Below are 24,974 nucleotides of genomic sequence, written 5' to 3'. Positions count from 1 at the left end.
AATCCTTTTCTCTCTCAAAAATCATGTTTTTTCTAAAAGGAAGTGATAGAAAACTGTAGGATGATATAATCCCACTAGTTCCCAATGCAAATCAGATTGTTTCCAGAATGCCTTGAATCAAGTGTCATTTTGTTGATGCCTTATTCTGCATTGCTTGAACAGATTTATACTTGTTCCCAGACAAAAAAAAAAAGTGAAAGTGCATCAGAAACAAGTGGGATTATCTCATCTCACTGTAAGATTTGAGTCTTTGGACTCAATATGAGATTAACTGATTTGTTAAAATGAATGTTTTTGTTAGGCAATGTCTCAAAATGAGTGCTGCGATGTTTTATTGATGCTAAAATGCTACATGTAGCATCCTAACTCTGAAGTGTATGATAAATTATCCATCCTAAAATACAAAAATGATGGTATTCCTAAAATCTGTGGCAGGTTAACTAATGCCTCTTCCCACCTGACTCACTCTGATAAACACAGGGGAATGTCCACATTAAACCCATTACCCTGTCAGCAGCTATAGAGGAGTTCACCACAGATTTGGCACCATGAGCATTCAGAAAATGTTTCCGTGCAGCAGTGCAGAAAACATGTACCCTAAGCTCTGATGGCATGACGCACCAGCTTAATGTATGCACAGACTGACTTTGGCTATTTTGGGGCTTTTACATTCAAGTGACCTTTTTTTTTCATTTCATAACAGCTCTGCACTATATATAGGAAACAACAGTAACACCAAATAACCACTTCAGGGTACTGTGACAGTGTTCACACATACAACTGGAAGGGTCTTTTATCTGTTTTTTCATCAGTGGAACAGCACCATTAAAAAATTTTTATTTTAATGACATCAGTGCAGCCCATTTTTAACTTTTGGGAGCTATTTAAGACCCAATCGACCCAAAATTGCCCTTTTTTGCATTACATGCTGCTTTCATTAGTTCACATCAACCACTCCCAAGTTCCCCAGATAATGTAAGCCATTTGGAAAGCAAAATAAATCAAAGGCCTGTTTCTGCCAAAAATACTAGTATTCTGTGATGTGGCTGCAGGGGTCCTGAGGCAGAAGTAAAGTCACTGGGTCCTGGGTTTGGAAAAGTTTAAGATCAACCAACTTAAAAAAATAAAATGGCCTCAAACAGTACAGTGCCACATTCATGGGAGAAAACTGCTAATTGCCTGTAAGAAACTTCTTATTTGACCTTAGAGGAACCTTGTGTTTTAGCGGATGAGCAGGGAGAATGGGGGTGGAACTGAGCTGTAATTGGTTTCTGTTTACCAGTAATCCTGCCACATACACAACCACAAGCAATTAGCCAGACAGCCTGGGTCTTATCTGTCCTAAACTGGTACCGTGTGTGTGTGTGTCTGTGTGTGTGTGTGTGTGTGTGTGGTCATAAGGGAGAAAGTAATTAGGCTGAAGGAAACATGAGATTAAAATCAGCTCTTTTGTCCTCATTTCATCTTGTTTCCTGCTCCTGAAATGTCTCGGATGACAGCATTAGCCAGGTAGGCTGCAGCTGTGACTTTCAGCGCAGCCCCGAGGACAAACAAGAAAGATCTATAATATTTTGTGCAACTCAAAATTAATTAATAGCCAGAATTTCTGAATCTGACAGGACCGAACCAGCCATGATGAACTTTAAAGTCCTCCGAGAGTTTTAAAGGACATGCTGTATGATTCACCACTTTCCCTCTTCCTACTTTATAAAAAGGCTATATAACACCAGAGAGGCTTCTAGTGTGCAGGATCCTTTTGATGCTGTGAGGGAAACTAATAGAAAAGTTATCTATAGCGCGATGCTCCAATGGCTCACATAATCCCGTTATGGTACTGTAAAGAACCATTTTGAAAGCATGAAGCATGTTCCAAACCAGCAGCATTGAAGGAACTTGTTTAAGCACCAAACTGCTTTTTTCCTCTCCTTTTCTCTCAGTTTTGGGTTTGTTTAGTCACTGTAACTTCATACGTATATATAGAACCACTACTGTGAAAAAAAAAAAAAAACCTGAAGAGCCCTCTTTTTTTTTTTTTTCCTGTGTAGAGAACTATTTATATTCTGTGACTGGGACAAAGCTGAAAATGAAGAAAGCTCCACTGATAAGCAGGTCACTGGAGGGGAGCCTGGGCTCACATCACACTGAACTGAGGGGAATTTATGAATGAAACTTCCATCCTCACACACACACACACACACACACACACACACACGCCAACCCACACAAGAGAAGGCTTGACAGGCAGCCAAAAATAGAGTGTGCTGGCTGACAGTCTCTCTCTCTCTCTCTCTCTCTCTCTCTCTCACACACACACACACACACACACACACACACACACACACACACACACACACACACACACCTCTGCAGTCCCTTCGTCACCCCGCCCGTCTGAGGCTCTGGCGGAGTCCGTATGTGAGTCATCGGTGGACTTTTAACTGTCTCTGTTCCTCAGTGCCGCAGCAGAGACACAATAGCAGTCAATGACAACCACCATTCAGTACTCTGCGACCAGTGACGTAGTGGCAAATAAAAAGTTGGATAACATGACCTCGATGATCATCATGAGGCAAACGCCCTTCACAGCAATCAATTAGGCTTCTATTTCACGCACGAAAAATGTTAATGGCGCTTTCCCCCCATAAAACACTGATACTCGTGATCCACAATGAATGTGCTGCATAAAGATTTATATCAGGCGTAAACCTTCTTGACTATTTGGCCAGTGGTATCTATAATTTCTGCTGCTTTACCTCCTCCCCACGTCTTTAACAGATTTACCTGATCTTGATAAGAGCTTCATTCTCAATACTTGCGCACTGCCTGAGATGTTGGAGAGAGTGTTGCTGGGTCAGTAATTAACAAACCAGTTCATATTCAAAGTCAGGAGCAGTTCTTTGTGGATTCGGCTGAGTCAAATGAAGTAAGTTTGTGTGTGTGTGTGTGTGTGTGTGTGTGTGTGTGTGTGTGTGTGTGTGTGTGTGTGTGTGTGTGTGTGTGTGTGTGTGTGTGTGTGTGTAGACACGCAGAAATTGCGTATCCCCCAGCCCCGTGACGCACAAGTCAGGTGGTTCTTCTTATAGCGCGAGGAGCTGTCCGCGGTGCTGAAACCAGACTCACACTGCGAGATGCTCTGCTCACTCCCGAGCCTTGTTGGAAACAAACTGTAAAGGTAAGACTTTGTTATCATTGCTATCACTCCAATACACACACATAACCAGAGTTTGTTTTCTCCCTGATGTCAAAGAATTCAAGCTTTTTTTTTTTTTTTTTTTTTTTTTCAGTTTGATTGAGCTTCACTTTGTAGCCGCATGCATACCAACCTGATGCACCGCCGCACACAGATGTTCCGGCGACGAGGTTGCACTGTCTCAGCTTCTTTGTTCTCATTTGTGTGCAGATGACTTAAAATTTCTTGCACTCTTCAAGCCCCTCCCGTGTAGCCCAAATATATGCTGAGGTCAAAATATGCAAAATGACAGAGTGAAGCTGAACGATTCGATAGAAAATCGGCCGGGGAGACGGCAGGGCAGTGCCGGCTCAAGCGGGGTGAAGTCGTGCCCCTTTATTTTTTTTTGTTTGTTTATTTATTGGCTCATTAGGTGAAAACATCGTATCTCCAAAAGATCAACTTTTTGAAACTTAATAAAAAACGACCTTTATTTATTTATTAATTTATTTATTTTAACATGATCACCGTGTAAGCTATATCTGAATTTATCCACCGGGGTTTTAAAGGATTTTATAAGACCAGTGGGCTGCAGGATTCACTTTCGCCCAGACAGAGAGGACCCTGTTTCAGGTGAAGTTAAATCGCTGAAAATTCCCATGAATTGGAGTTACGAGGTTTTGGGATGACCACAGCGGTTTAAAGGAGAAGGTCCATGGGTGCACCAGCCCTACCGGGTTTCCTTGACAACCGGGCTGTGACTCACGGAGAGCAGCAATTTAACGACTAATGAGATTTACACGGGAGCTGAATGCCGGTGCTATTACTGCTCCCAGCAAACAGGCAACAGGATACCAGTTTGATCCTGGAAGTAACAACAACATGGTCGAAGAAGGAAGATAGAACACTCAAAACCTCTGTTACAATGCAAAATGATAACTGAGCAATATAAAACCTATTTATTATTATTATCATCATCATTATTATTGCCATTAGCAGTACTAGTAGCCTACTGCTACAGCCTATTATTAAAAAAACATGTCATATAGATTTTTATTTATAGGTTATTATGATTTATATATTTCTATAGTATATTCTACCATAGAAAATACTGGTTGTGTTACTTTTAAATTCCGCAATTTTGTATATTCTTATTCATACTATAATTTGCTGAATACCGTTATTAGCCTACTTGTTGCTGCAAAGTCCGAGTTTCCCAACAGATATCATTAGGTTTAATCTTATCTTACATAGCATCCACGCGATGAATATAAATGTGAGTGCTGAATAAAAACATGAACGATGCATGAAGAAAAAACAAGACGAGGTGATAACCTAGTATATGGCTGCACCGTGTCTGGTCACTGTGTGTAATCGTGCCCATTTTCTTACAGGGGTGGTCAGTGATGTCTATAATGTGAATTCCTGGACATTAGATGTTCATCTGCAGTTTTCTATGGTGCCAGTAATATTTGTTGTTGAAGTGTACTGAAGTAGCATGTCACATGACATGGATAAAGCTGCGTTTGAGTTAAAAAAAGGTTATAAATGCAGTTTGAAGAACAATACTTTCCATTCAAATCAAATTGAGACTTTTGATTTGAAAGAGAACTTATTTCAATTGTAATTATAACCCCTCCATCTGTTTCTGTCTGCGGATGTCTCTTGTTTTTCCTAAGACTCCCTTTGTTTTGAGTGTTTTGTCAGAGTGATTGTTCGTTGAGGTGCTTTAACTGCGCTGTTCCTCATGCCTCTCAGCACCTGGAGAGCTGTTTTCTCTCCTCCTCTGCTCTATGCAGCACCAGAGTGCTTAACCAGATGTTTAATTTGAAAGAGAAGTTTTAGCCTAATGAGGCAAATGACACTCAATACTAGTAAATGTTACAATTTAATAATTATGTTGGATATGACACACAGTGAGAGGTATGAGTCAAGTCAAATCAGTTATATTTATATAGCGCCACATCATAACAGAAGTTATCTCAGGACCTTTTTATTTACAATGAGACCTGCAACATAAAAAAAAAAAAAAAAAAAAAAAAACAGCAAAAAGACATAGTTGTGAGAATCATGAATGGGTCTCTTTCTCTCTCTTTGTGCATGTGCTGATATGATAACTGGTTATGGGTTAGCTAGTTCTCATTCAACTCATTCAGTTGTAATATCATAAAAATAAAATATTTCCTGTGAAATCAAAGTAGATCATCCTCCCACTTTAATACAAATTTGTGCGTGGTCTGTGATTTTAGCATCAGTCCAGACATTTACAGTGATGATAAGAGCAGAGGACATTTAAGAAATGCCAGAGAGATAACCACTGGGAACCTGTTAGCTTAATGCATAAAGGTCAGTGCTGACATATCCCTCTTTGTCTCTCCTCCCCAGGCAACACCATGCTGTCACTCCACAGGGCCTCCGCAGCAGGGAAAACTTTCCTCCTGTGTTTTTCCCCCCTTCTTTTACTTCTCCTCCTTGATTCCTCCGGTGTTCAAGGGGCTTCAATACGAGAACACAGACTGAGAGGAAGCGAGTCAGTCCCAGAGAGAGGAAACCCCCACCATGCTCCTGACGCCGACATGCTAAAAGCTTTGGAGTACATTGAGAGCCTCCACCAAAAAACTGGTACAGACCCCCAACAACACTCCCCGCCAATCCCTGAGTACGATGCCAGTCACCTTGACGACACAAAAAAACTGCGCACTATGCTAACACTGGCTTCTAACCCTAACCCTATGCAAAGCAAGGGTCTGGCTGAAGAAGATAAGAAAGCAGAAGAGAAAGAGGGAGGGGAGGGTAATAAGGAGGATAAGACGCCAGAATGGCTGCAGGCTGTGCTCAGTACCCTTCAGCAGACGGAAAAAGCCTCCAAGCCGGCCTCACTTCACTCCAACACCGCTGACCTCTACCCAGGCGAAAAAGACAACATTTATCCCTTGGTGCAGCAGCAGCATGGCATCAAGGCTCATAAGAAGCACCCATTAATGTTTGAGGACGATGCGGAGGGCGAAGGAGAGGAGGAAGAGAGAGGGGAGACTTCAGACCACGACAGCCCCTTCAAACGTACCAATGAGAACGTGGAGGAGAAGTACACGCCTCAGAACCTGGCCACTCTGCAGTCAGTGTTTGAGGAACTTGGGAGGCTGACCAATGCCAAGGCCTCGCATAAACGGCAGGTGGAGGATGATGACGAGGAGGCAGATGATGAAGAGGAAGATGGTGATGACGATGTGTTTGACGTGAGAAACCTGGCTTACGAAGACACAGCTGGGGAAGTCGCAGACTGGGCTCCACTTGAGGAACAGGAGAATGAAGATGAGGAGGAAGAAGAGAAGAACAACAAACACGAGATGGACCGAGGTCTGGATTATGGAGATGATGAGGAGGAAGAAGGTGACGGCAATGATGATATAGAGGATGAAGAGGACGATGGTGAAAGCTACTCAGTCAAGAGATCCTCTGACTCAGGCCCGCAAGAAGATTCAGACGACATTGCTAACCTCGTTGACTATTATCTTCTGAAAGTGCTGGAGAAAACAGAAGAGGAGGAGCAGAAACGAGAGCTGCAGGAAGAGAGAGAAAGAGCCGAGAGGAGGGTGGCTCAGTCGCAGCGCAGAGACAATATAGACCCACGGGCCATCTACCAGCTCATTCAGATCTCCCAGAAATTCCAGATACCACCAGAGGACCTGTTGGACATGCTCAAGACTGGAGAAACGAGAAATCAAGGCAAAGCTCTACTAAGAAACCAGGCACAGTCAAATATGGGCAACGAGTTAGCCAGGCTAGAAGACAAACTCTCTCAGATATCCTCAACGAAGAAACACAAGAGTCCAGAAGTAAAGTTCTTCAACAGACGCCTACCTGACAGACAAACTAGTAACAACCTGGAGGACAGACGGAGGGAAGAGATCCTCAAGATCCTGGGACTGGGCGGAATGGGAAATCAAGAACCAGCTCCTCTCAGGAACCAGAAGCAACACAGAAATTCACAGTCAGAACTGTACAATCAGCCCGGGGGGCGGTCGGGGGAATTCACTCCTACGCAAAGGCGCCTTCCCGATAAATTAAAGGATGACTACGATGACAGCTTGGACGAGGATGAACTGGCGGCATATCTGGCAGCTCAGATCCTGGCGCAGTATCCCGACCCGGCATACAGTCGCAAGAAGGTGGGCCAAAAGCGGGACGATGCAGGACAGAACACGGCAGGCTCTTTTGAAGAAGCGATACAGGACTACTTTGATCAAATGGACTCGGATAAAAGCCCACCGCAAAAGAGACAGTCTGAGACTCAAACGCAAAGCTTGGATGATGAAGAACTGATGATGAAACTGCTGAGCTACTTAAACCCAGAAATCCAGGAGAACGATGAGAATGACGTTGATGCCAAAACTGTCCAAGGAATGTAATCAGATAGTGTGGCTATAAATGTATATATATATTGTTTTGTTGGAAAAGGGGGGGAGGTCATATTTTTTGAAAAGTCAAACACATGTAGTCAACTTTAGTAATTCATTAGGTTTACAGAAATTCAGGCTTTATATCCCACTTATTTATTAAGACAAGCTGAAGCAGAGATACGGGAGTGTGAGGTCTCATGTTTGTGGTGGTAAATGGGATTTGTTGTTAATTTGAGGTTTTTTGTTGTTGTTTTTTTTTGTTTGTTTTTGTTTGTTTGTTTTTTATATGAGGTAGCTGTTCAACAATACTTGCTGCAGACCACCAGTATATGTGATTCACCAGCCTTGCATTTCAACTCACATACAACCAAGTCAGTGTTGGATCCTCATGTCCACTTGTGTTTTTTTCGTAAATTAAGTGTGGTCATATGTGACATAACTGAGGTTAATAAAGCATTGACTTTATTTTTTCCTTACTGTGTAGTGTTTCATTATTTCACAAACACAGAAAACTGTGAGTTAGATGATAAATATCGCACAATGCAATGTGTCTTGTTGCCTTCCAGCTTCTTTTCTCAGTTTGGAAATGTCTTAGGGACATTTCTGCTTGGAGCAGTCTGGTACCACATTAAAATGACAAAGTACTTTAATATGAAAAAGAACATTTATTCACAAAAAGGGAAAACAAACAATGCTCTCACACAGTTTGCCCAATTCTTTTTAGTCTGTATTCACTGCCATGTACCCCTGAGATACATAAATATGAGGCTTAAAAGGCACTTTTGACAGTTCCAGTTACCCTGAAAATATTTCAAGAAAAGTGCATGGTATTTATAACATCATTTTCCTAAAACACATCTTTAAATATCGTCACTGTAGGGTGAAAACACTATATCTCACAATGTCAGCTTACTAGAGCCAAGAAACAAGCTACCCTTTCAGCTTGAACACAGTGCATTTTTGAGCTGATCTCATGGAGTTTTAAAGTATTTTATGAAACCCAAGGTGGTATCATTTTCTTACCCATTTAGAGGAGCATGTAATGCCTCGTTGAAGTTTAAGCATGACAATTATCAAACTTGGAGTTACAAGGTTTTCACATGGCAACAGGACCTGCTAACTGAACATATTGCAGAGTAATAAACCTGTTTCAAACGTGGCACCTCTAATGGGCCATCTTTATCTTCTCTTGGCTCAGTAGGCAGGTTTGCTCATATACTCCTCCATTGTCTGTGAAGTAAACAGAAATATGCAAACACATTTTACAGGGTAATTAAGCAAACTTTGTTTCATTTAAGGTGTGTGAAACTTTAGAATACCTCTTGGAGTGTGTCAGCCTCCTCTATGGAAACACCCACATCCACTTTTGAAGTTTCTAAAATTTCTCCACCCATCAGGAATTCATCCAGAATGAAGTAAGCCTTCTCAAAGTTAAAGATAATGTCCAACTCACAGACCTGACAGAAAATCAGGGAAGACGAATGCCCCATTCATTAGAGACAAAGGCAAAGGCAAGCATATGATGGTTTCTTATGACTATGCAGAAATAAAATTCTTCATCATAAAAAAACATTCCTGGTAGAAACAGCTTATTAGGGCCTAGGTTGTCTTTTTGAAATGCTGTTCAAAAAATTCTGTTTGTGCCATTAAATTGAGCTCTCCTTACATTGCCAAAGTATTTATCCAGCAGCTCCACATATCGATGCAGCACTTCGAGAGTCAGCAACTCATTATCCTGGTCCTCCAGACCGGCACAGAAATACAGGCTAGCATACCTGCAGTTGAAGGGTAAAGGTAACGATTAAAGACGAGGTTGTCAACATGTCACCCAGGAAACCCAGGAAAAATGAAAAAGAGCTTGTTCTCTTTCATTTAATAACAGAAAAGTTATGCCTCTTGCACCACTCTGAATTACAGATCACCTGTTAAGGGGTCCTTTATATAAAAACTAAAAAATGAAATTCAACTTATTATTACAACTGAAAAAAAATAGCTATAAGCGAACTGCGAATGATACCATAAGATGCCCTGTTTTCGAGCATTTATGTGTTCTGCACCCTCATATACTAACACAGTTGAGATATACAGATATAAATGTATATATAGAGAGATAGAAAGAATGAAAGAAAATAAAGTGAAAATGAAAGAAAAAAGTCTCTTAATGGTTGTGAGCATGCTTTGAAATGAATACAGCTGGTAAAATATGTCTTAAAAATGTCACTCATCACGTTGGCCAGTCACTTTTTGTGACAGTAACATCCGAATGCCATGGTTAACTTGAATCCTGTTGAACTTTATGAGGAATTACAAACTTGATCCACAGCAAAGGTGACTGTGGAAGCCTGAAATCATCTCATACTACTTCACTAAATATGTGCCATATCACAGAAAACAGGCAGGGTTGTATATTTCTATGAAGATTGTTCTACTTTGTACAGTAAGAAGCAGGGGTGCCGTATATGGGGGAAAAGTTAGGACAATTGCAAGGGCCCTTGCCTGACAGGGGCCCCCCAAAAAAGGTAAAAACTAACATAAAATTATTAAACCATCATCGAGTAAATACATTTTTTTTTTTTTCATGGGGCCCAAAATTCCTGGCAGCGCCCCTGGTAAGAAGTACTTTGGGCTGGTAAGTTGGGCTACTTTAGTTATCAGGTCTTGAAGGGTAGTACAATTCAGTCCAACAATATTGTATTTGTACAGCATAAAAACCATAACAAAAGTTATCTCAGGGTGCTTTACACAGATCTGACAGACTTTGATTCATCCCATGAAACAAAATTTCCCCAATGAGCAAGGACATGGTGGTGATTAAAAAAAAAAACAAAACACTTTAAACAGGGAAAAACCTCGAGGAGGACCCGGCTCTAGGTGGGCGGCCATCTGCCTAAACCGACCAAAAAGTCAATTTCAAAGTGAGTTTGACAATAAAGTAAGGCAGTGTACAATGAAAGGACTGGCACTGTGTTGAGCCACCATCAACATGGGCTTGTCAGTGGTCTTATGTTATTTGATGCTGTCTATGTTTAACTAGACCTATACTCTATTAAGGTCTTGTTCAGCCATTGTTAAGAACAGGTGTGTCTGTGTTTGTTTTCAAAGAGGAAAAGCAAGTTAACCATTAACAAGTAGAAGGTCAAGGGTGATGTCCATGTGCTGGTCAACACCCACACATGCACAAGGTACAAGTATGTAGCTGCCAGGACAGGAGTGGTGATCTGTATAAGTAAACATTAAAGTATCATAAATTGTAAAGATAACAGAAGTATAAAACACATCAGGGTTGTTCAGTCAACTGAACAAGCTGCTTTCACCCCCCCCTAGGCACCTCTTGTAGACGATCTTGAGGTCCCTCCACTGGAGAAAGTTGCAGGAGCGCGGCGGACGAGCCAACACCATCATCATCATGTCCCGGATCACCTTTTTCTTCTCCCGCTCGGTTAGTGGCGTGAACCATTTTTGCAGTCGAAGCTTCCCCTGCCGGCTGAACAGCAACAGGAAGCGCATCTGAGGGGGACAAGAAGTAGCAAGAAGAGCCGTATGAGGCATGGTGCCAAAATACTGACTTAGGAAATGTGGAGTGGGAATGCAAAAGCGGCACATAAATGAAACTAGCTGTACAGTTAAGCTGGGGGTTGGGTGCAGAAACATTGTTCAAGCAAAGGGAACATCCTGTGTGATGTGGCCTAAATAGCATAAATAAATTAAAAGCAGCTACTGACAATCTTGATATATTTACTGAACAGCAACAATGGAGTTTTATAGCAGAAAACGCTTTGGTGTAAGTGTCTCCCCTCTCAATAAAAGTGAAAGGACTTCCTCCTAAATGTACCCTTTTGCACTGAAAATCAGCAGCCACACAAGGAAGAGGCAGAGATACATCCTTCTCCACTGACAGCTGCTTTAATGGACCAGAATGCAATGCAGCCAAAAGACACACTGTGTTTTGAATAAGGAGAACCCAACTGGAAACAGCTCTTGCTCCCTTGCTCTTGCTATATTGCTGTCATTACTGCACTTTTTGCCTCAGTGTGAAACCAACAGCTGAGTAGAAAAGTTCACAATCCCTCTCTGTGGGTTGCTGAAAGGCATTCTGGGAAACTTAAGAGGTCCCCTCGCTCAATGGAAAGTAGGCATGGCGGGTTACGCCAAATAAATTACAAAACTACATCTTTGTCTAGTTCCCCGCCCTCCCACGTTTCTTTACCTTTTTCCTTTCCAGTCATTTACTATACCGACTCATCCTTCACACTTAAGCCTCAGTCTCTGTTTAATGTTGTGCTTGTCCCACTGTGGTATTGTGTATATATATATATATATATATATATATATATCATCATCATCATCTAATGTCCATGTTATATCACCTGTTATGTATGTATGTTGCTTCACCAATAATAATAATAATAATAATAATAATAATAATAATAATAATAAAAATACTTGTAGAGCGCTTTGAACAGTAATAGAGGTGTTCACTCAATTCTATGTTTGGCATTGAGCTCATAGTTAGTGGTGCTGTTGAGCTGGACTGCATTTTATTGAGAGGTTTTTCCAATATTATTTCCCCCCTCGTGTATGTAAATAGGGAGGCCAAAAAATTAGAAACACCTCTCAATAAAATGTAGTCCAGTACAAGACCTCTGCAAATTACAACCTCAATAATAATCATAGAATAAAATGTACACATTCTCCAGCAAAAACTGAAGATTATAAACCTTTTTAAAAGGTTGAATTTAAATTGCAGAGCTGCACAGGTGGACCTGATAAAGTGGCGCCACACACACACACACACACACACACACACACACACACACACACACACACACACACACACACACACAATCATAGCTACACACCTATTCCTACAACCAGTGCTGCAACCGAAACAAACCCACCCACAAGCGGCCCTTGCACTTAACTGCAATTACATTTCGTAACCGTGAGGCAGACTGAAGGTTGCGTGTCAAACATGGCTCGCTGGGCTGCCATCTCCTTCACCTTTGAGCGCAATTCACGGAACACAATGCCCGTCTTATCCAAGAGCAATTACCCAGAGAGCTCTTTGCCCTGAGGTGCAGCCGCAAGCATCTGCTAATCCACCAAGCAGTCCAGATAAAACCCGAGCTGTGAGGCAGGAAATAAAAGGCCAGCACAGTGATAACACAGCAACGAGCCCGCTGGTGTCTGCTGGACCGTGACGTGATCCCCCAAACATGTGAAAATGCTCTAATTATTACTTTACTTCATTTTAGTAAAATATACCCCATGTATCAGTTTCTTGGGTGGCACAGACCTATCTCAACCTAAGAGGCTCACCTCACACCTCTAGGAATAAACCCCACATGTGGAGATTTTTCATTTGTCTGCCAGTCGCAGAGAACGCGTTATACACTGCAAAAAAAAAAAAAAAAAATGTCCATCTTCTCACAAGCAGGCATTGAGTGTTTTTTTTTTTTTCTTAAAACAAGCTGAAAAACCTTCCAGTTGTTGTGAGATTGTTCAACTTTTTTCCAACACAGTCTCCACTTTTTACAGGGTAAATGTCAATATTTTACAAGAAGGACCTACTGATATCAATAAAATGATGTTTATTCAAGAAAACTGTTGAAATAAAGTGATTTGTATTGTAAACAAGCAAAGAATCTCCCTTATACTGGCAGTTTTTTGCGCGTAAGGTCTGAGGGATTAAATTATTTGGAAAGTCAGCTATTTTTTTTTTTTTTTTTTTTTTTTAACAGTGTAGGACACCTTTCTCAGCCTACAGGTGCATGGACTTTACCACTGGAAAAGCCTCTGGGCTGTATCTACTGACAAGAAGAAGCTCATATACTCACCATTTTGTCACAGTGGTCAAAGAGAAGTCACTTCACTTTATATCCGCGCTGCGCACTGCCTCCTGTCCTACATTTTATGCGTCTTGGCATGTGGAGACATTGTTGAATTTCTTCCTAGAAATCAGTGCGTCTGCTGTGTGTGAGGCGCTCCCCCGGTGCCGCGCCCTGCCGCACTCCAGCGGCTGTGATTGGCTGCCGAGGAGCCACTCGGCAAGGCTGCAAAGGCAGCTGGCCTTTTGCAATCGGTCATTACAGAACGGGGGAAGTGAAAATACAATAAAAAAAAATATAAATGAAACAGGGGCATTTGTAAATCTGACGGTTATTTACCGCTATATGTCTATGTTTACCTTGCAGAAAAGGGATTACGTGCAATTATAACTAATTTGCCTGGATATTTATTACAGTTGTATGAAATTGGTTGGGTCCATAACTTGATTTTGCAATGCATCCCACTTCTTGTCTGCTTTAAGGATCTATCTACCGAGAAAAAAAAACACCCCAAAGTACAATAAAGTCATTATAAACTCACTACTGAGCATCACAGCAAGAACAAAAAATATATTATCCAATAAATTTCACTGCAACCAAATGAGGACGTGTTTTTCTTTTTCTTTCTTTTTTTTTTTTTTTTGTTTGTTAGTTGTGGCCATTTAAAACACAGAGGAGCTACAGAGGTCCAGTGATGCTGTGCTGGCTTTGTGCTCTGTCATGAGCTGCCCTCCGGCCGCTGGGGGGCCGCTGAAGGTGTCGCCCACCGATGTTAATTCACTGGAGCTACACGTGGTTTTGGTCCGGATTAAAACCGGCGGGGAGAGCGCACCGAGCACCGAGAGGCTTCCAGAGCACACCATGTCTCTGTACCGCAACTCCGCCTGGTTTCTGAAGGGAGTGACCGAATTCACCAGGTAGGAGGACAAAGTTGACCTTTTTTCTGCACTGCACTGAGAGATAATAATGATGTGGGCTGACTACTCACTTAGTGGAGCTGCCCTGTGCGCATCACTCCCTGTGTGTGTGTGTGTGTGTGTGTGTGTGTGTTGCAGAGGAGGGGGGGGGGGCACGTTAGAAGTTTTGTAGGATTTAATAAAATGAGGAACACTGTAATTCTGCCTCATGCAACAGTCTTATTTTTATACATAGAATTATTAGAAAACATTTGAATAGGTCTTGCATAATTAGCACTTTCTGAATACCTATTTATTGGTTGTGGCTAATGGCAAGGAATTAAATTGGATATAATTGTCAAGTGTGTCTGATGATTTCATTATGACCCCTAACTGGCTTCTAATCTGCTTATAAAACTTCTCAGTGCACTTAAATGAAACTGCTAGCAAATATTGAAATCATACAGGCATCACTGTGTACCTTATAATCTGAAGGACACATTCATATCTGCTCATCTAACATTATAGACCAAATGTTTGCAAGTGAAAACAATTTGCTCCTTGAGCATGAATGCATCTCATTCATTGTACACAGCTATTTTTCTGTGTTCAGTTGTTTTCTTTATTTATGTGGATTTTTGGGCATACTGCCATTTGATTGACAACAGTGTTGTTAATTTAAAATTAGTAATCCCTTTGGTTGACTATGTTGGGTCCAAACTTTGTCTGCATGAACAGATCCTGCAGTGATGGGGGCAGTTAAGGCCTCTCCATATATGCCTCATTGTTAGAGCAGAGGTGTGAATAGAATAGAATAGAGTCAGGGATGCAATTGAGGATAAACCCACCTGCACTCAGTTCATTCATCTATTTTCTTCATTTTTTTAGACTGACACTCCTCCCTGATGTAAATTCATAGCTTACATCACAGTTTGCACTGTCAAATATAAGATCGGGGTGAGACAATGAGCACAGGGACATTTAAGGTGATAAAATGCACAGGATGGGGGCTTTGCTGAAAGTATAGCTGATTTATGTTAGTCCCGGTGGTTGCTTGTCTTTTGATGATCTCCGACTGCAGGCAGTGCCACCTTTTCTTTGTATTTACAACTACATCACTGCACAGAACATTGTAGAGGCGGGTGATCTTTAAATATCATCAATTTATGACTCGAGTATCGTTTACAGTGACTCAACAGGCGGCCTTTAAGACCACAAGTCAGCTGTGCACCCACAATAGCACTCTAAATTTCTTATCAATCCTATCTGATCCTATCCATCCCTCAGGCGCCTTTCCTCGTCAGCATAAAGCAAGCCAAGTCTTCTGAAGAGGTGCTTTTGTGGCCGTTTCCCCCTCTCTCTTTGTTCTGTGTTATCTTTTCTCCCAGAAAGCGGCCGGGCTACCCGCTCTGACCCTGTACTAATTGCTCTCTGCATGACACCGCCGAACAGAGCGGGCATTTAGCCGCACTGTTGCCCCCCTCATCCATCCCTTCATCCCCTCCCCTCTGCCGCCCTTAACAATGGCGTCCAGGACAATGGGGGGAATTGAGCTCCTTGCCTGTTGCCGCACACACACACACACACACACACACACACACATACATATACGCACACACCAATCCTGCTGTCACCATCGGTAGGCTCAGATCTGCCCCCATCCCTCCCGTTCTCATTAGGGATGATGCCATTACAGATGATGCCAGGCACGCTCTCTCCTTCATTGTATCTTTACAGTAAAGCTGTGAAGTGACATACAGTGAGCAAGCTGATCTCACACACTGAAGTACTGTCCCCTCTTGACCTGAACACTCCCTCTGTGCAGAGAAACAGACACTTAAATATCCTTATACGTATATTTACACATAAAAATAAACATATGCACACAGATATGCATAGAGATACAGACAGAATTAGAGACCCAGGGAGGAAAGACTATGTTCAGTTTGTCATCAGAGACTAAATCTCACCTCTTACAACACTATGAAAAACATGAAGACATAAAAGTGACTTGATTTGATAAAAGAAAGAGTTCAGTCTTGAAATTATTCCCAATTTATGTGGCGAGAAAAGTCAATTTGTGATTTTAACAACAAAATTGGCTGATTGCTGTCAGTCACTCAAGGATCATGAATGAGGAATTACATTGTAGATAGCCATTATCAATAACTTTATTCGATTACTTACTTGGCTGTTGTCCTGTGCAAACAAAAAGAGTGAATGAGCTAACTGGGAGCTGTAAGAACAGAAAAGTTTTAATAAAGTATTGCACATGTGTAAGTGGACGGTTAAACAAATAATGTGCATGTTCAAAAGTAATAAAGGGTACAAAATTAACACAATGCAATATTTTATTAAAATGTCTATATTCTTGCAGCAGCCAGGTAGCTCATTCACTCCTACTGTTTGTCATATTTTGCCTGTTGAGCATCCTTTTTTCACGCTTTTGAATTCTAACTGTTGTCCTGTGCTGAAAGTAATTCATTTTGTCATCTTCTTCTTTCACTGTGTCATTGCAGTATAAATATTCTGTCTGTATGTCAATACGTTTCCTGCAGGAATGCCTTCCTGTCAGCCTCCAAGCGGTTTGTGGAGAAAGACCTGGAGGTTTCCATGGCTGGACGCTCCTTCATGATAACAGGAGCCAACAGTGGCATAGGGAAAGCCACCGCCATGGCTATCGCAAAGAAAGGTGCAACTTCTTCTCACCCTGTTCGGTCAGAAAATCTGTTTTACCACAGAAAACACACCCATTCTTGCAGCCTAGTGTTATGAAACTTGCTTATTCGAAAAAAGATCATACAAAATGTCTTTTCAAATGAAAAGGCAAAGCTCAACATAATTGGAGTTTTTAACAGGTTAGATACATTTTCCATTCAGTGAGACACGTAATCCTTATGATACTCAATACTGTTAGGCAGAAATGAATCCAGTTATGAACCTACAAATGCCCTGAAGATAATTAGAACTTGATTACACAAGATATTACAGACAGTCAGTCTTGCGGCTTTTCATAATGTAGACTAATTAAGTGAATCCAGGTAAAAGCCATTATCTGTGATTGAATTTACCTTATTAAATCTACTATTATATTCTTTATATTATATTATGTACCGTTAGATTGATAGATATAGATAGCGCTATTTTTGATTTAATTTAATTTAATTTAATCTTGTTATTGGATTCATAAATAAATTACCAGATTACAGTAATTAATTTTTTTTTTTTATTGGATAATTTGTTTTTTCAATAGATATATATTTCTCTACCATGATAGGTGCTGATAGGTATACTTACTGTGTTACTGTTCCAGTGTGATGGCTGGATACCCTGCTGCTTTAACACAAAATATCACAATTTCGGATCTATGTATTTTTTAAGTGTGCTGTGATGTGAATTGTGCCAAAAAACTGTGCATCTTTTATCTGTAAATATTGCAAACAAATGCTTTATCGAACATAGTAGCTAAAACAAATGTGATTGCTGATCATGAATCCAACGCTGGTCTTTTGTTTTGTGAGTATTCAAAATGCACTCATGTTTTCCCCGTCTTTTCCACAGGAGGAACGATCCACATGGTGTGCAGGAACAAGGACAAAGCTGAGGAGGCGAGGGCTGATATCATCAAGGAGACAGGAAACAAAGTACAGCATGACTCACTTCTCTATTGAAGTGAAGAGAAAGGGTTGGGGGGGGGGGGGGGGGGGGGGGGCAATGTAACTAATTGACTTTGGCTCTCTGTGCAGATAGTAGTCATGAATCTAAATGGCTCGTGTCATTGCAGGAGATCTATGTGCACATCCTGGACCTGTCTGAGACCAGGAAGGTCTGGGAGTTTGCTGAGGCCTTCAAGAGGAAGTACAAGGCCCTAAATGTGCTGGTGAGACATGCCAGCTACCTATACACGACATATCGTGATGTTTTCAAGCACGTGAGGCTAATGGTTCAAAACTGGCCTGTCTCTCTACATCCTAACTCCCTTCTGAAGGATTCAAGGGCCGTTATACTCAGTGAAAACATACATATCAATATGAACTTTCAATACAAGTAAGGCAAAAGCAGGCACCAAATTGTGATCATCTGTTTTTTTTTTCTGTGAAAGCAGCCATATGCCTCTAAGTATGGATGTCCAATATATTCTAATGTGTACAGATCAATAACGCCGGCTGTATCATGAGTCAGAGGGACGTGAACGCCGAGGGGCTGGAGAAAAGCTTCGCCACCAACGTTCTTGGTGAGTCGCAGGAGTCGTGGAGGAGGAGATCAGAAACAGAAACATAGAGATAGAAGTCTGATTTAAAAATGAAGGCGATGATGAAGGTGTTTCTCCATCTCTGTCCGTCCGTTAGGGGCTTACATCCTCACCAAGAGCCTCATTCCCTTGCTGGAAAAGAGCGCAGATCCCAGAGTGGTGAGTTTGAAACCCATGGCCTGCTATTTCCCTTAAACACTGCTGTTCTACAAATATGATTAATATAATCCAGCTAAACTCAGCTGAACTAACCAAAAGGTGTGAAATCACCTCAACTGTAACTTTTTTCATTCACCCTATTTTAAGGTAACATGAAACTTTAATGATCCCTATGGCGAAAATGGGCCAGTGTGGAAGAAAATAGTAACAGGATACTATGAGGAAAAAGTGAAATAGAATTAGGAATAGAACACATTAGGGTATTAAACATCATGTAATAGACAATTACAACAAAAGAAAATATTAAAGCTACAATATGGCTTGATGAACTATTCGCATCCTGTATCAGACAAGCCGGGATTGCTTGAGCTTTGTTTCATCATGAATCACAAACAGATACTCTGTGGATTTTATGTGGAAAAGTCATATATTTTGAAATGGAAATGTATGAATATAAAGGGTGGAAATGTCCCTCCACCATGTCCAGATCACGGTGTCATCAGGGGGAATGCTGGTGCAGAAGCTCAGGACAGGCAACCTGCAGTCTGAGCGAGGCCGCTATGACGGCACCATGGTCTACGCCCAGAACAAGGTAAGACACACACTGGGAGCTGGGGGTCATACAGTGGTCAAACAAACCTATACAACCCAAACTGGCTGATTTCCAGCTTTGCTCCTTCAGATGTTGTAGGTTTATCATGAAACAGACATAAGAGAAGTGCATTTTCATGTCTTTTGATCAGTTTTTCTATAGCAGGTAAAGATGTAGAATAAAATGAATAGGATGTAGTTTGACTGATTTCACATTCATTAGAATTGATCTACACTGGTTAAGAAACACTCAAGCAGAACCGAGTCCAATACCACATGTCAGCTGTGCTCCATGTTTTATGACTGCCTCCAGCCGCAGAGTTGGATGCATGTTATATTTTCACCTCTGATTGCCTGCTTGTTTCTTAGCACCATAACAAAGAATTAAGAAGGCATTTGGATGAAATTTTATGGAGAATTTCCTTGGTCCAAAGAGCAGTAAATCAGGTTTGGCATGTTGCAGATCTGGGATTTCAGCCATTTGAAGATTTTCCTACCATTACATTACGTCCATGTGCTGAGACTTCCAGTATGGCTGCTAAGCAACACTGAATTCACATGCTATTCTACTGGAAATAAAACTATGAACTAGAATCTAATAATATCTACTGGAGTCCTGTTCACATTAGTGGAGATTTGTGCTCTAGTATAAACTTTGTTGTCATTATTGGTATTAGTTTCAATGTAGAATTACATCATCTCAAGGCCTAAATGCTGTTTCAGAGGCTTATCAACCTTTTGGGGGGAAACACTAAAAAACTGTAATTTTAAAAAATGGTTGAATATGAAGATGGTAACATTTTAAGATATTGAATGTCGCTATAAATTGTAGTCTGTTGACAGCTTCAGTCCAAAAATGCTGGTATCAATACTGACCTTCGGAAACATATGGCATTCAAAGCCTAGTTTGTTAAGTGTCATAGGGGTTCATCAGCTACGATCAAATAAGACATCTAATAATAAACCTTGCTGTGTTCTTGCTATAGTCTATAGTATTCACTATGAAATTGAATAGGTCCATATAATGCATGAGAATGTATCTTCTGCAGCCCTGCTGTTTCTATTTCACGTGTTGAGGAGATAATTTACAAGTGTATACTGACCTGAAAGGATGTACTGTCTCTAAGGAATACTGTAAAATATCTGGTCTAAACTGGTTCTTTTACACATGTGTGTGTATGTGTGTGTGTGTTGCAGAGGCAGCAGGTGGTGATGACAGAGCAGTTGGCCAAAGCGCACACTAACATCCACTTCTCAGTCATGCATCCTGGCTGGGTGGACACTCCAGGTACCACACACACACACACACACACAAACAAACAAACAAACTCCCACCAGGTCTTACCTCCTTAGTACAAATTCTACAAATATTTAAATTTCTAAATATATTTCCAGGAACTCCTCTTGTGCCAGTTTTGGAAGTTTGTTGTTAGACAGCGTGTAGCTTCTAATCTCTCTCTCTCTCTCTCTCTCTCTCTCTCTCCCTCTGTCTCTCTCCCCTCGTGTCCCAGCGGTGGCCAATGCCATGCCAGACTTCCATCGCTCTATGAAGGAGAGCCTGCGGACTCCAGAGCAGGGCGCTGACACTGTGGTGTGGCTGGCCGTCTCTGAGGCCGCCACCACCAAGCCCAGCGGACGCTTCTTCCAGGGTATGCTGCCGCCTCAACCCAAATCTCATCATGTCCACTCTAATTCAGTATTCACCTATTCATTCATACACGCATTTATCTGCTGATTCATTTATTGATTTATGTAAACATTAATAGCATTTTTAAATGATTTCTTACACTTATTTATTATTTTATCTATCTTTTTCCCTCTGGGTACACATAAATGGTTAATAGTTCAGGATCAGTAAAGGGTTGGAAACATGACTTTTAAAAACAGCTGTGGGTAGTGAGTATGGGAACTACAGGTCCCCAAAGTGGCTGAAACTAGCAGGTGCCATAATAATTAATAAAACAATCAATTGTCAGTAAATAAATAGTAATAAAATATAAACGAGGCAGACAAGTAAAATCAGACCACAGACCCTGTAAAAGTTTATAAACATGATAATAAATAGTTACATATATGCATAAATAAGTGCATGAATGAAAAAAATACAATCAAATAAATAATAGATAATAAATGAAATTTTAAAAAACTAAAAAAATATGTTTTTAGAAGGGATTAAAAGGCAATACAGAGCTCGCCATTTCCTACCAAGGTGCTTCATGGATACTAAAAAAAGATTTCACTTGATCATTTGCTTTTTCTGCACAAACGGTTTTCACTTCTGAGTTTAATCAAAGCCACACAAGCTAAACTTGCTTTACGTCTGTTAAAATAGATAAAAAAAAAATCCTTATGACCTCCAGTTTCTGCACAGCCCTTGTAGCTGAGCATTTTGAGTGTGCAAAACTATCCCAAACGCAGATATTTTCCCAGGAGGAGCTGCAGTCGTTCCCCACTGAGAGGTCAGACAGTTATGGGATGTCAGGCATCCATGTCAACAAACAATTAGATTTGCACGTGTTTGTTTGAGAAAACATGGGGACATTTAGAAGTTACATTGTACTGTGAAGAGAAGAGAAGAGAAGAGAAGAGAAGAGAAGAGAAGAGAAGAGAAGAGAAGAAAAGAGGATTGCTGGCTGAATACAGTGTTTGTCAGTTGTAGGTCAGATGGGCGCCATGGGTGATGGGAGTGTGTGTGTGTGTGTGTATTTGCAGGCGGACTGGCATTTGTCCACTGCAGCTGGAGTGGGCTGCTCTTGGTGCCAGATACTGCGAGAGAGTACAGTGCCTTTATGAACACACACATGCGCACACACACACACACACACATACACACACACACACACACACACACACACACACACACACACACACACACACACACACACACACACACACACACATATGCTGACCTCAGTGACCTTGCAGAACAAGGAAGTCAAGGAAGGGAGACCTTAAATAGAGAAATAAACACTCTGCATACATCTCTCTAAGTGACAGCATATGAGACAACGCTGTGATAATTTATTTCTGGTACACACACCTCTGTGCCTCAGGCTATGCTCACACAACAGTACTCAATTCTGCTATCCTCTGCTGTTTATATCTATTCTAGGATGTATCCCACATCTCACAACAAGAAAGTGACAGGGAAAAATGTGTACCTAACAAAGTAGTCGCTGACAAAAGCAATTTCATCTGATTTTATACCTGGACTTTGTTTCCAGAGCATTCCTGTTGGGTTTTAGTTGGTGCATTTTGACTCAACTGAGGCATCTGCACTAAAAAGCATCAGCATTAGGGGTGAATGTGTACGCCGGTAGTCAGGGTCATGGTGAGGATTAAGGATTATGTCCAGTCTGCACACCTCAGGTCACAGTGTTGTGCCGGGGTCTAGCTGAGGCTGTTCCTCCTTGGAGGAAAGGTTGAATATTAACACAGTGTTTGCATTTCTTCAGCCAGTCACCAGTGGCTCTTAAAGTAAGGGGGTTAATGGGTGTCTTCCTGTTTGGTTGGACTTTATTGCCTCTCCACCTGCATGGGACACACAAAGCGAATGACTGTGATGGGGGGATCATGTTCTGGGTGAAGTAAAGGCAGTGCTGGTGGAACACACAGGTCAGGGCTGGTCGTCAGCTCTGGAGCACAAGGAGAAATTAGCAGTATTGCCAGAAGATGTAGTCTGTTGCACTGATACTGGATTTTTTCAGCTGATATAGGCTAACACACCTTCTGCTGGCAAAATTGGAGGTCTTAAATAGACTTTTAAACAGAAGACATACGGCATGAAATAGCAAACACAGGTGTGTCTATTACATTAACTAAGGCTCTGTTCCATGAAAGTGTGTCAGATTCTTTTAAGTGGGCCAGCATGAAACAGCAGGACTCTGGCTGTGTTAGATTTAAATGGAACAGAACTTTAATTAATGTCATTAGTAACGCGTGTGTTTACCTGCTATTGCATGTCAAAAGGGCTGCTGTGGAAAAGGTCTATTCTTTGGCACCAGCAGCTGTGAAAATTTGTAATTTCCCGTCTCAATGGAAACTAATAGACAGAGTTAATTTATGCACTGTTTTTGAATGGGAATTGGTATTTTCACCACTGGTGATTAATTTTGGGATAAGAAAGTGTTTACTTGTGACTCTCTTGTAAAGTCATCTGATTTGTCCCTTAGACAACTTATCTGTTTGAAGCTGGTATTAGTAGTGGCTAGTAGTCCATGTGAACATTAACGCATGTTGCTTTAGTAAATTAGGCTGTCTGCTAGTATAAAGTATATTAAAGGTTTAGAGATAATGTATGTTGCCAGCATATTGAACTGGGGAACACAGGACTCTGGGAACACAGATATGCTCCCCTTTGTTGGAGTGTTTCAGAGTAAATAATAGGAATAATGAAGGTGGGTTTACTCTGTCACAGTAACCTACATTTGAAAACTAAACTATGTTGTCAGACTACTAATATTTAATACTATATTATACAGATGATAGTAGTATAATCCTTGGTTTCAATAGAGCAGTGTCCCATTGTCTAAATGCTGTACCATTCTGCTTTGAATAAAATTGTGGGGAAAATATGTAGTAACCTAATTTTTTGAAATTGTTTGGGCATATAAATGGTCAAATTAAATTTACTGAATATCAATATCAAACATCAGCTCCAGGCAGCTTTAGTCCAGGAATATTAGTATCTACACTGGCCTACATAATTGCTATTCCTGTTTGTAATATGACAGAAGACAGATTAATAGAGACTGGCTATAAGTAAACTGATTATCCTCACACATCCTTTATATGTGTGTGTATCTTCATGTTGTGTGCACAGACCGGAAGATGGTGTCCACTCACCTGCCCCTGGCCTGGACCCACAGCTCTGCTCCAGAGGAGCAGAAGTTCATGTCCGTGCTGGAAGAGTTGGCCAAGAGCTTCCAGCCGCACTGAACCAGCAGGACCAGCAGGAGCTCCACCGCTAACACCACTTCATACTGACCAAGGCTGGGGCCTACAGTCCCATTATAAACCAATGGACAGAAATAATCTGAGTGCTAATATGCTTAGGAAAGGGAGGGGGAATGGATCTGGGTCCCCTAAAACATTGTAGCATTAATATCATCAGTGTCCATTGGCTTAAAATGGAACAAATTTGATTTTCTGTCAGTGTTTGGGAAACCCAGCCGCACAGTCACACATTAAACTTATCCTTTTAACTCTGGGATTGGCAAGATTTGTAATTGTTTTATAACTATTTATATGATATCTAACAAGTTTTGTTATTTGTGAGTTCAATTTTGTAAGGACTACTGTCTGTGTTGCTCAAAAATTGATCTTGAACAGTGTTTGATAGTGATGCTGCTTTGAGTTTTCAAGACACCACATTTTGGTGATGGAGAGAGCACTTTCACATTCGCACACATCCACAACACAGTGGCTTAACAAAAGCTGTCAATCAGATGGGAATCTGATGTGACCTAAGCCACTCACACACACATACACACACACTCCTCATTCACACACCACTGGCTGTGGGCTCAATCTGATGCTTAAGAATTGAGTCGGACTTGTTTGTTTCGTCTTGGTGACTTACAAACGTGCCAAGTCGGTGTTGTGTGTTTAACAGCTATGTGAATAACTTGTTTACTCGTTATATTGTGTACCTCTTCCTCAGGTTGAGCTCAGGCTGGA

At 41.1% G+C, this 24,974-nt stretch overlaps 3 protein-coding genes across 3 annotated transcripts; 2 read left to right on the top strand and 1 right to left on the bottom strand.

Moving 5' to 3' along the window:
• Positions 1-3,109: 3,109 nt before the first annotated feature.
• On the top strand, positions 3,110-8,041 carry scg2a (secretogranin II a). Its single transcript, XM_030066322.1, has 2 exons — positions 3,110-3,172; positions 5,555-8,041. Exon 2 carries the CDS (start codon positions 5,563-5,565, stop codon positions 7,576-7,578), a length of 2,016 nt encoding a protein of 671 aa, XP_029922182.1. The 5' UTR covers positions 3,110-3,172; positions 5,555-5,562; the 3' UTR covers positions 7,579-8,041.
• A 722-nt stretch (positions 8,042-8,763) lies between these two features.
• On the bottom strand, positions 8,764-12,557 carry ap1s3a (adaptor related protein complex 1 subunit sigma 3a). Its single transcript, XM_030066331.1, has 5 exons — positions 12,501-12,557; positions 10,898-11,076; positions 9,236-9,344; positions 8,889-9,026; positions 8,764-8,799 (listed from the first exon to the last, which is right to left on the bottom strand). Exons 2-5 carry the CDS (start codon positions 11,074-11,076, stop codon positions 8,764-8,766), a joined length of 462 nt encoding a protein of 153 aa, XP_029922191.1. The 5' UTR covers positions 12,501-12,557.
• Positions 12,558-14,249: 1,692 nt separating this feature from the next.
• dhrs12la (dehydrogenase/reductase 12-like a) lies at positions 14,250-24,233 on the top strand. The gene is made up of 10 exons (XM_030066332.1): positions 14,250-14,314; positions 16,852-16,985; positions 17,855-17,937; positions 18,078-18,173; positions 18,446-18,527; positions 18,643-18,704; positions 19,192-19,296; positions 20,493-20,583; positions 20,807-20,944; positions 24,118-24,233. The coding sequence occupies exons 1-10, from the start codon at positions 14,259-14,261 to the stop codon at positions 24,231-24,233; spliced, it is 963 nt and encodes a 320-aa protein (XP_029922192.1). The 5' UTR covers positions 14,250-14,258.
• Positions 24,234-24,974: the final 741 nt, after the last annotated feature.

Source organism: Myripristis murdjan, chromosome 13 (genome assembly GCF_902150065.1).
Source record: "Myripristis murdjan chromosome 13, fMyrMur1.1, whole genome shotgun sequence".
NCBI lineage: Eukaryota > Metazoa > Chordata > Actinopteri > Holocentriformes > Holocentridae > Myripristis > Myripristis murdjan.
Note: the sequence above shows the minus strand (reverse complement) of the source record. Positions and strands in the feature narration are given on the sequence as shown.